The following is a 12,542-nucleotide window of genomic DNA, read 5'->3' on the forward strand; positions in this document are numbered from 1 at the left end:
AGCCCTAGGACTTTTAGCATCCAGCTTTTCCAACTAAGTGTTGTAGCTCAGCTAGTAGTTATAACAATATTTCATCGTATTTTGTGATATTTCATAACTGTTTTCTTTTTTGGCATGCTAAACATCATAGTAATCTTTGAAATACAGTACAGAACTACCTATTGTAGTCTTTTAATTTCAATTCAAATTTTATGATTACATTTTGGTTTGTGCTTTGAATATCAAACCTTAAGTGGATTTTTGTCTTAGCATTTTTTCACTCTCTGCAAAAGGTTCAAGAAATTTATAAATCTTCTTGGGTGTTAACTGTTGTCATAACTATGATATTAAGTAATTTTTTGTGCATATTGTTGAAAATTCTAGCAGTAGCTATCAGTACACTATGTCTTAAATTTGCCATATTTCAGTTATGAATGTTTTTTTATTCCTAATCTTGCATGTGGTCCTCTATCTTGATAGAATTATTTTGATGTTAGATTTTAACTCTATGCATCTCATTTTTTATCCTGTGGGTCCTTCCACAAATTGTAGTTTTGTCCATCTTCCTGTGGAACAGGTATGTAGTTAGGAAAAATACAAATTACTTTAAAAAATTATAATTTTTTGGATAATTCATTTTGGTAACTTCTGAATTTAGGGAATGCTTGAAAGAATTTCAATTTAGAGATTTAAGAATTTATTAATTTTGCTTGTTGCATCTTTGTTACTGGTTAGTGGGGGTAGTGATTTTTTCCACTGTTACTCCCACGGGGGGAGAAACTGTAGGAGGTAACGCTTACAGTATTTGACTCTATTGATTGGACTTCCACGATGGCAGTCTCATATATGTTCATCTGAAGAGGTTGTAGTGAAGACTCAGTAAAGATGAGGCAAGGAAAAGGAAGAACTTTGAGTTCTTTTTTCCGGAGTCGTGCATGTTGATGACGACACTCATTGGAAGATAGACTAACATAGCACAACCAGGTGATATGTTCTTACCGCCTCTTTTTGATACTATGTTGAAGTCAATAGTGTACATCATAACAGACTTGAGATTTGCTATTGGTTTGTGGATCACAGCAGACAGAGATCTACAAGCATTGTATGCCAATTCTTAGGCAGGTGCTCATTCAGACTTGTCTGCCTTTGACTATATCGATGTGAATGCGTCATCTGTATCTTAGAAGCTTGGCCGATTAGTGACAGAATTTGGAAGGGTATGTGAGAGAAGTAAGTTGAGAGTTAATGTGGGTAAGAGTAAGGTTATGAGATGTGCGAGAAGGGAAGGTGGTGCGAGGTTGAATGTCATGTTGAATGGAGAGTTACTTGAGGAAGTAGATCAGTTTAAATACTTGGAGTCTATTGTTGCAGAAAATGGTGGAGTGGAAGCAGATGTACGTCAGTGAGTGAATGAAGGATGCAAAGTGTTGGGGGCAGTGAAGGGAGTGGTAAAGAATCGAGTGTTAGGCATGAATGTAAAGAGAGTTCTGTATGAGAAAGAGATTGTACCTACTGTGATGTATGGATCGGAGTTGTGGGGAATAAAAGTGACGGAGAGACAGAAATTGAATGTGTTTGAGATGAAGTGTCTGAGGAGTATGACTGGTGTATCTCGAGTAGATAGGGTTAGGAACAAAGTAGTGAGGGTGAGAACGGGTGTAAGAAATGAGTTAGCAGCTAGAGTGGATATGAATGTGTTGAGGTGGTTTGGCCATGTTGAGAGAATGGAAAATGGCTATCTGCTAAAGAAGGTAATGAATGCAAGAGTTGATGGGAGAAGTACAAGAGGAAGGCCAAGGTTTGGGTGGATGGATGGAGTTAAGGAAGCTCTGGGTGATAGGAGGATAGATGTGAGAGAGTCAAAAGAGCGTGCTAGAAATAGGAATGAATGGCGAGCGATTTTGACGCAGTTCCGGTAGGCCCTGCTGCTTCCTCCGGTCACCTTCGATGACCGCGAAGGTAGCAGCAGTAGGGGATTCAGCATTATGAAGCTTCATCTGTGGTGGATAACGGGGGAGGGTGGGCTATAGCACCCTAGCAGTACCAGCCGAACTCGGTTGAGTCCCTCATCAGGCTGGGAGGAGTGTAGAGAGGAAAGGTCCCCTTTTTTCATTTGTTTGATGTCGGCTACCCCACAACTCCGATCCATACATCACAGTTGGTACAATCACTTTCTCATACAGAACTCTCTTTACATTCATGCCCAATCCTCTATTTTTTACCACTCCCTTAACTGCCCCCAACACTTTGCATCCTTCATTCAATCACTGACGTACATCTACTTCCACTCCACCATTTGCAGCAACAACAGACCCCAAGTACTTAAACTGATCCACCTGCTCAAGTAACTCCATTCAACATGACATTCAACCTCGCACCACCTTCCCTTCTCGTACATCTCATAACCTTACTCTTACCCACATTAACTCTCAACTAACTTCTCTCACACACCCTTCCAAATTCTGTCACTAATCGGCCAAGCTTCTCTTCCGCGTCTGCAACCGGTACAGTATCATCCGCAAACAACAACTGATTTGCCTCCCCTTCATGGTCATTCTTGTCTACCAGTTTCAATCCTCGTCTAAGCACTCGAGCATTCACCTCTCTCACCACTCCATCAACATACAAGTTAAACAACCTCGGCGACAATCACACATCCCTGTCTCAGCCCCGCTCTCACAGGGAAAGCAATCGCTCACTTCATTTCCTATCCTAACATGTGCTTTACTACCTTTGTAGAAACTTTTCACTGCTTGCAACAATCTTCCACAAACTCCATATAACCTCATCACATTCCACATTGCTACCCTATCAAGTCTATCATACGCTTTCTCCAGATTCATAAACGCAACATACACCTCGTATATGGATCTGGAGAAAGCGTTTGATAGAGTTGATTGCGAATATTTATATAGTAGATTTTATTAATGGAAATAAAAAAGGGACTGTTGTGTTTGTAGATAGTTCTATAGGAGTTTTGCTTTCTCAGTAGCCTACTTTGACTCCCTATTTGCAATAGGTGACCTTCTCAGTACTTTGACTCCCTCTTTTAAACTATAGATAAATATTCACATAGATAGCCTTGCATTGTATTGTCAGGTAACCTCTTTAACAGGATATCTCATTTTTACAGATATATAATCTCGTTCCACTATTAAAACTTTCTTTACTAAATTACGATTTGGCACTGTAATCTAAATAGTATTTTAAAGATATAAAGGAGAATCATATCTTCTAAGTTTGCTTTTGGAACTAGACACATTGAGGATTGTAAAATCTATCCATAATAGACATAAGGTCTGGAGATATTCAGTTCTCTTCTATCTATAAATGATATAATGGCTTAATAATGTTGGGTTATCTACATAATGTAGACTTTTCTGCATTTTTTATTATGACAATGATATTAATGAAATTGAAAAAATTTGCTTTGCTGATTTTGGGAGTGACATTACTTGTCTTGAAATTTTTGCTCACTCTTGGTTTAAAGGTTTAAAGGCTGCTCATGAATGGCAGAGGCAAGGGACAGTGACATTGTCCCATCAAGCAGGACAATGCCCTAGAGACTGATCATATTACATATGATCAGTCCCCAAGCCCCCTCTCCATCCAAACTAGGACCAAGGAGGGCCAGGCAGTGGCTGCTGATGACTCAGGAGATAGACCTATAGGCTCCCCCAAACCCCCCATCCTTAGTTCATAAAGATGGTGAGGTTGTAGCAACCAAAGGAACCAACAAGTTTGAGCGGGACTTGAACCCCAGTCTGTCAGTCACCAAGCAAGGATGCTACCACTAGGCCACCATAATTTGATAACTTCTTGGGGGTAGGCTTTCCAGAACTGATTGGTTTATGCATTTAAGGATGAGAGAGAGAGAGAGAGAGAGAGAGAGAGAGAGAGAGAGAGAGAGAGAGAGAGAGAGATTTACAAGGATTTTTAATCCATCCACGGAGATCCCATTTGCTCTTTGGTAGAGCCATTTATTTTAAGCATTTAGAAAGTTCTTATGATCTTGTCTAACTTGTTTACTACATTAGTTGGAAGTCTATTCCAAGTATTTGCTATTTTGTATGTAAAGAAATTGCCACTTTTCGTGATGTATCTTTTCAATTCCAAGTTTGTATCCGTTACCTCTGGACTGATTTGTGCTAAGCGTGAATAGATTGTTGCAATCTACATTTGTTATTCCTTCAAGAATTTTGAATGCCTTTATTAACTGTCCCCTTAGTCGTCGTCGTTTTTAGATCAAATAAGTTCAAACATTCCATTCTTCATCTATATCCAAATTGCTTTAGTGTTGAAACTAGTTTGGTGGCCCTAGCTTGTACGGGTTCCAGTCTATCTATATCCTTTTGAATAATTGGAGCCCAGAATTGGACTCCGTATTCTAGATGGGGTCGTACTAGTGATGTGTACTCTAGTAGTACAGTGTGTTTGTTTCGGTATTTGAATTGTCTCTTCATGTAACCTATTACTAGTTTTTGTGCTTTCTTTTCAGCTTTTATGCTCTGTTTGGTGAACTTCAAATCCTTGCTGATAATAATACCGAGATCTTTCTCCGGGCCCACACTTCCTATTTCATTACCGAGCAGTAAGTAATCTGATTGTGAGTTACTATAACCTATGTGCATGACTTTGCATTTCCAACAGTTGAAAGACATTTGCCATTTTCTGGACCATTCTCCTAGCTTCATTTCATCCTCTCTTAAGGATTCTGCATCTTCTGAGTTCGCAGAATTTATGCCTAGTTTAGTATCGTCGGCAAATTTGGCTATTCTACTAGTTAACCCTAAATCTATGTCATTAATGTAGATCAGAAATAGCAATGGGCCGAGGACAGATCCTTGAGGTACTCTGCTTATAACAGCTGCCCACTCTGAAACTTCTCCATTGATTACAACTCTCCGTTTTCTGTTTGTTAGCCAATCTTTGATCCATTCATCAGGCTCGTCAGTAATGCCTAGTGCTCTAAATTTACCATTAAATTGTTATGAGGAACTTTGTCAAAAGCCTTTTGAAAGTCTAGGTATATGATGTCTATTGCCCTTCTTTTGTCATAAATATTAAATGATGTTGTGGAAAAATTCCAAAAGATTTGTCACACATGATCTCTTTTTTCTAAATCCATGTTAGCTGTTTATCAGACGATTTTTTTCTCTATGTCTTCTACTATTGAATCTACTATAATTAATTTAATTATAATTGTCAGGTCCTTCTTTTGATCCCTTCTTGTAGATTGGAGGAACATTGCCTAGTTTCCATCCTTGCGGTGCCTTTCTTTTGTTGGCTGTCTTTCAGAAAATTTTGTAAAAGTGTGGGGTTATCTCTTCTTCTAGTTCTATAATCTCTCTTGGATTAATATCCTCTGCACCTGGTGCCTTAGACTTACTGAGTCCTTTTTTTTTCTTTTTGACATCATCCATCGTAGTTGTAATTCTATTTAATGTTGTGGCCCTTCATATTTGATAGCTGGTTCGGGGAGGGCCGTTGATTCTTCCCTAGTGAATACGGTTATGAAATATGCATTCATCAGTTCGGCCTTTACCAAATCATTTGTTATAAGATTTCCCTCTGAGCCTCTTAATGGACAAATGTTTTTGACTGGCTTTCTGCTGTTTACATATGCAAAAAATTCTTTTGAGTTTTCTTTACTAGCTGACGCCCTTCTTTTCTTTTCATTGATCTAGGCATTTTTAACTAGTTTGTCTACTTTTCGGCTTAACTTCTTGTGCTCGGAAATTTCATGAATTGAAGGTTGTGGACCCATTGATTTATGTTTCCTGTGTCTGCTTCTTATTACATTGGCTATTTCTCTGTTGAACCACTTAGGTTGTGGAGTTCTATTTGGTAAAATTTTTCTATGCAGTATACATTTGGCCCTTTTTTCTTTATATATTTTTATAAAGGAGTCCCATTGCGTATCTATGTTCCCTGTTTTGTCGTATTCTAAATTATTGGTGTATTCCTTCAGTTTTATCCAGTTACTCTGTCTGTAGTCTAGCTTTTTCATAATTTTCCCTTATTATTATTATTATTATTATTAGTATTATTATTATTATTATTATTATTGTTATTATTATTATTATTATTATTACTAGCTAAGCTACAACCCTAGATGGAAAAGCAAGATGCTAAAAGCCCAAGGGCTCCAACAGGGAAAAATAGCCCAGTGAGGAAAGGAAATAAGGAAATAAATAAATGATATAAGAAGTAATGAAAATTAAAATATTTTAAAATCATTAAAAACACTAAAACAGATATTTGACATATAAACTATAAAAAGACTTATGTAAGTCTGTTCAACATAAAAACATGGATGGAACTGTCCGGGAAGATCTGAATGTAAAGGATGGTCAGAATTATAAAAATTCTTATGCAACATGCATAATGAACTAATTGAATGACGGTGCCAGAGATTAATATCTAGATCAGGAATAAGAAATTTAATAGACCGTAAGTTCTTGTCAAACAAATTAAGATGAGAATCAGCAGCTGAAGACCAAACAGGAAAACAATACTCGAAACAAGGTAAAATAAAAGAATTAAAACACTTCTTATAGATGAGGAATATTTACCCAAAACCTAACTATTCTGTGGTCACTTGCCAATTTTTTCGCCTTCTGAAACACTGGATACTAAATTTTCTTCTGTTGTTAGTATGATATTTAGTATGTTGCTTCCCTAGTTGGTTTATCGACCCACTGATAGAGGAATTCATTGTTGATAAATTCTAGTAGCCTATGTCCCTCTGTGTATGATGTAGAATTCATAGTGTCCCTGTTTACTGCTTCATTGAAGTCTCCCATTAGGACAGGTACCTTGTTAACTTATTGTCCAAGTTGTCTATACAGCTCTTCGTCCTGTTCTTGTGTTTGATGAGGTGGTCTGTTTATTACTAGTATGGACATGTTTTTTTCCTATGATGTTGATATATACACCTGTCACTTCACATTCGGTTTCTAATTCAATTTCTATGGGGTTTAAGGGGTTTTTAACTTAGAGCATTACCCCTCCACATTTTCTGGTAAGGCAATCCTTAAAAAGTCCTTTGTTTTTTCTCGAATCCAGGTCTCGGTAATGCCTATGACATCTAGTTCCTCACTAGCTATCATTGCCCTGAAGTTTTCCATTTTGTTTCTAACTGACTGAGCATTGAATTGTGCCACTCTGAGGAATTTTTCTTTTTTTTTTTTCCTCTGTGGCTTTGCTAGTTTCCTTGATTTACTAGTGTTTTATTTTTATTTTTATCTGCATTATCTAAGTTTTCTTCCAAATTTCCTCTGTGTTGTTGGAGGATTTTCTAAGGGTCTGGTTTGTTCTTAGTCTAATGTTCAAATACATGTAATTGCACAGGCTGAGATTAAGTTAGTTTCCATATACTCTCTTGCCTTCTTCACTAAAATGCATTCCATCTCTTTCGTATAATTTTCTCTTGCCATAGAAAGTGTCTCAAAGATCTATAAATTTCACTTTCGTTTCTGACATGTGGCCTTAAGTCTTTCGTTTATTCCTATTGCCTTACTGAGGGTGAAGTGGCTGACATTGAGTCTTGGGAGAATACTTATAACTATAGTATTACTGGTCTTGTTTCTACCCGTTTCAACAGTTTTTTTTTAGCTGTTTAACCAAAGGCTCTGTTTGGCCAGTAATATCCTTTCTTAGGAATAGGTCATTTTTGGCTGCCTGAACAATTATAGTGGTCTCTTGTTCTCTGTTATAGTTATACTGACCACTTCTTCTATTGTCTGTGCATTGGCACCTGGATAGGACCTGACCTTTCTCCTCTTTTTGAGGCCAAAGTGCTCCCCTTGGTCCTTCACCATAGAATCTCCAGTTAGCAACGTCTCATCCTCCTCTTCCTCTGCGAGGTGTGTGAATCTGTTTTTGGTGTCAGTTACATTTATAGGCTGTTGTTGAGTCTTCTTAGCCTTAGCTACCATTCCTCTGGTGGGTTTCATGAACTCTGTTTTTTGTTGGTTATTTCCTCTCTAGGTTCTGTCCGTGATTTTACCTTATTTTGTATTTCTTGGATATTAATCCCATTTTCTACCACATCATCTATGACTTCTTTGTTCCTTATTTCTAACTGTTGGAACTTGGACATGATATTTATCAATTGTTTTTTTTAGTTCTTGGTTTTCTTTTATCAATTTTTCTATTCCCTGTACTTCCTGACAGAACAAGCATACACTATTACGGTGCAGGTTTGCAGCGCACCCTTCATTGAAGTATACGCACCATTTGTTTATTTGGCATATTGCACATTTGTGCTTTAACTTCAGTTTCTCAGTCATTTTTAATTTTTGTGATATTGTCTAATGCATATCTGTTTGAAAATCTCAGCTAATAAATTCTATAATTATTAGCTTTGTGACCACTAGTGTAAAAAGGGGTCGGAGGTTGGATCATTGTTACCCACCTGCTGCTGCATGTGCTAAATCCTGGGTGACTTTCCATCTTTTCTGTCCCTAACCTCCCATAAGTGCTCCCAAACCAACAGTAAGTCTCCTCAAGGTTGGGCTGTCCCTAACGTGCCGCAGCTTGCAACTGAGCAGCACAAGGCAGAAGCATGTTTTCTCGCCAGGATTGACAGCAGAAGGCTAGTGATTACTGGGATTTCCAAACATCCAAGAACAGCCAGACTCTTGGGTACTACTGATTATTACCAAGAAGCAGCAACTGGGTTATTTATTTGCACAGGACTACAACAAGGCACAAAAGCTATATCAACCTCATGAGTAGTTGAGCCTATTTCGCTAGGGGTTGGTCACAGGGAGTGGTCAGCTATTACACATTAGGAATGAGCTTTGTGGGGCACTAATTGCTGTATTCCATTCTTGTGTCCCCTGTCACCCTGGGATTCCTCCGTCCCAGTCTCTCGAAACCTGTGAGCGAGTTCCTAGTGTTGTTTATAGAGGTTCCAAAGCCTTTGCTCTGATGCATGAGGTAGCTGTCAGCTCCTTAATGTCTATATGTGTATTGTCTAGTTATAAAAAGCCGTTGTATCTAAATATCTAATGTTTTTCTTATTTTTTTTTCAACTTTTTTTTAATTTAAGATAAGATAGATTGAAAGTTGAGTTTGGATAAAAGGGTTGACAAAGAGAGAAAAGCAGAAATATGAAAATGTATAAGGGTTAATAGTGGTCAGATCCTAGTCTGGATGCTCAGAACTGGTCTTAGCGGCAAGGTTAAACCTACTGGGTTGGAAAAAACCTCTCCACCACCATCACCCACCACTTCATCGCATCGTGCTATGAAGAGAGAGTGTGTGTGTGCGTGCGTGTGTGTGTGCATGTGTGCCCCAAATGAGTTCTTACTCTGCAATCACCACACAAACCTCTCAAAATCAGTTCAAAATTTGTGTGTAGTATTGATGCATTGACAGTTCTCAGAATAGGCAATTTTAGATCTAATAAAGTTGAGAATATGTTGAAGAAAACATGTATTAAAGCTGATTTAAAAATTGAAAAGTGTGGTCTGTATGGAGATGTTCATTGTGTTCCAACATTATGTTTAGAAGGTTTTGACATCTTGTAAGATGCCAAAGATTAGGATTTTAACACATCACTTGTTTATATGCAAGCTAATTACAGTATACAGTATAGCAGTTTATAATTTTATTATTGAATATGCTGGGAAAAATATTTACATAATGGGAGAACTAATCCAAATATATATAATTCAATGACTGAACATGCAACAGCTGGCTAAATTGTCTTGACCAGTTTCTGAATTTGTAGAATATCTGCCTGCACGTATTTTGTTTCCTTTTCCATTTGAGGCTTCCACCTTATATTTGTTTTGTGATGCTTTTTAAATTTATACCATTTGTGGTCTGTTTGTGTGTTTTTAGTTTTCATTGAAAGGTCCCTGATGTCCGAGTATAGTAAGGTGTGTCTTTAGTTCTCATTGAAAGTCCATGGTGTCTGAGTATAGTTAGTTGTGTTTTATCTTTTAGTGACTACGCAAGATGGATCAGCTGTTTCAGAACTTGGATGTGTTAATATAAATTTTTTGTTCTTGTATGTGACAGTACTGCTTATCTGTTTCTTTTGTTTTCATATTAACAAAAATGTACTATCATGGTTTTCTTCTATTTTGTGACATTAGGTTGACTGAAGATGCTGTTTTGCAGTGTAACACCAAATTTATGTAAAGCCTCTTTTAGATTGAGTTGGTGTTGTACACATTTTTATTCAAGTAGTTTTTCTAATGGTGTCTCATTTTTTTTTCCAGAATATTTGTTGTTTTTATGTCTTAATGATTCCTTTTGTGGAAATATTTTCTTAATTATACCATAGGTCTGTTGGCTGGTATATACTGCTTAACACCAAGGAATGCAAGTTTTGCAGCATTTATTGAATAATTTTAAGACAAGGTGCATGATCTCAGCTGATATGTATGCAGTGGCAGTTCATTTCGAAGCTTTTTTGGCTTTTACTGTTGAAGTGTTTCCAGGACTTGGTTGGTGCAAGCTTAATCATCCCTTTGATCATCATTCAAGTACGTGATCTTGGCACCTCTCATGTTGTAGCAGGAGCTATTAGTTCCGTCTATGGCATATTGCAGCTAGTCACCGGTCCTGTGATGGTAAGTGTATTTCTTTGTGGTGTTAGCCTGCTTGTGTGTTTAGTTTTTCGCCAGTCTTTGTTGCATGTTCTTGCTCAGTGCTTTTGAAGATTAGAAGGAACATCATAAGTGAAGTATAAGTTTGTGATGCAACATTCTGAAAATCGTTAAATATTGAATGTGGCTTTAGATTTGTTATTTCAAATTATCCTTAAAGATGTTTCAAATATTTAAGAACCTGGGGTTATTTATCTGATAATAAATAGAAAAGCTGCTTTTTTTACCTTATAATTTGTTGAAGAATGATGACCAGTACCATATTTCAAAACATTATGAAAGAAGGAAGAATGGTTGTTGGTGCTGTTTATCTTGTCCAAATCTTTAAAAAGAAAGTTTTTTTATTGCTTTATAGAACTGTTTCACACAAAGTGTGATTAGTAAACATTACAACAAAGGAATTATGAACCGTTGGATTATGAATGGTGATGAAACATCACAAGAATAATTGTATGAAAATATGCTCCTTTTCTAGGGAGGAACTTGTCGTTTCCAGATGGGGGGTACTTTTAGTTTGTCACATAAATTATTTAAATTTCATTGAATTTTACTTGGCAGTCGTCATGTTTTAATCATCGAAACCGCGGGCTTCCCGACCTCTAATTAAAACACAGAAAATTTACCTCCTCTCTTTTGCTCTCCAATCTACCCTTCCCCCGTAATCTACGTGGGGTACTGCATATGGACCGGCCTCTCCAGCTCAACTTGATTTAGTGTTTGAAAATACTGTTAATTTGGCATAGTACGATAATTTGAGCTAGAGTAGGATATATTTTTTCTGCTTTTGAATACGAATATTTGCCAAATTATTTTGACAGATATGGCTGAATAGGTCAAGTTGGTAATACAAGAAAGTGTCCGGTGGTAAGAAGAAGCCACAGACTGCATAGTCACTTTGATATGTGGGAGGTAGAGTAAGTCTCAATTTCCTGATTTTAAGAATCTTAATGTTTGATATTACAACCCAATTCGTCTCACGGTATGTTTAGCCCGTTTTATCTGATGTAATGAGAATACAAGCCCCAGTAGGCTATGATAAGAGCCAGGGTTAAGCCTGATTATTGTCAGACATCTTGTTAACAAGAGTAATCTGGCTGCTGATAAAGGGTTAGTGATATTCTGTTTAAGAAAGAAACAAAGTGGAATTTTAAATATTTAACTTAGCCGGTTAATATATAATAGCTGCTGCTCCAGCGGCTCGACAGAAAACACACACAAAAACTCGCGAGCGATCGCTATGAAGGTTGCGGGTGTGCCCACCAGCGCCAACTATCGGCCAGATACCGCATATACATGTAAACAGACCCAATTTTTTCTCTGTCGGCCTTAACGACAAGACGTATCAATACTCGCTGTATAACCTGAAGTTTTCTCAACATATTTGGTGAAGTACTTCCTTTTGGTTTGAGCTTTCGCAGTGCAGGTGTTTTATCTTCAACTTAAATCTTGAACTCGTTTTTGGATAGATTTAATTTTTGATGACTTTGGATTGTTTTTTTGGACTTTCTTTGACTTTTAAATGGCCGACCCTTCCCTTAGTACGGAAGTGTGTTTTAGGCTTTTAGCAATTATCTTATCACGTTATAAATTAATTATAGATTTTCCTCTATATATTTTATATCTCAACCGCCTTTATTAGGCCTCTTCGATTAGCTTTCCATTTATAATAAACATCAAGATAAATTTTAATGATTTGTTTATATGCGACCTTTCCTGAGAGTAGGCGGTCCTAACTTGGAAACCGAAGTTAAACAACGTTGAGCCCTTTCAATCGTAAATAACTTTTACAGAGCAAATGATTTAAAACTTATTAAATGAATATTTTTTAGTAGATATTTTATGAAAGATTTTCTTTGAATAGTCTTCGTACTGTTTCAAAGATGAACTAACGTTTAGTTTATTTATGCTACGCAGTTTGCGCTCTATCGTTACGAT

The 12,542-nt window shown here is 37.1% G+C and overlaps 2 protein-coding genes across 6 annotated transcripts in view; both read left to right on the forward strand.

The window, feature by feature from the left end:
* Nt5b (5' nucleotidase B) overlaps positions 1-12,542 on the forward strand; it is a 434,421-nt gene that overhangs the window by 195,381 nt on the left and 226,498 nt on the right.
* Positions 1-12,542, forward strand: part of LOC137621568 (major facilitator superfamily domain-containing protein 9-like) — a 120,519-nt gene that overhangs the window by 70,536 nt on the left and 37,441 nt on the right. For 2 of the 5 annotated variants that reach the window (XM_068351967.1, XM_068351969.1), the window contains one exon: positions 10,440-10,571. The exons of 2 other annotated variants lie outside the window; for them this stretch is intronic. In XM_068351967.1, coding sequence (XP_068208068.1) covers positions 10,440-10,571 — 132 coding nt within the window. Of the gene's footprint in view, positions 1-10,430; positions 10,572-12,542 lie in introns of all 5 variants that reach the window. One more of the 5 variants, XM_068351968.1, reaches the window with a different exon arrangement.

This window comes from Palaemon carinicauda, chromosome 28, assembly GCF_036898095.1.
Source record: "Palaemon carinicauda isolate YSFRI2023 chromosome 28, ASM3689809v2, whole genome shotgun sequence".
NCBI lineage: Eukaryota > Metazoa > Arthropoda > Malacostraca > Decapoda > Palaemonidae > Palaemon > Palaemon carinicauda.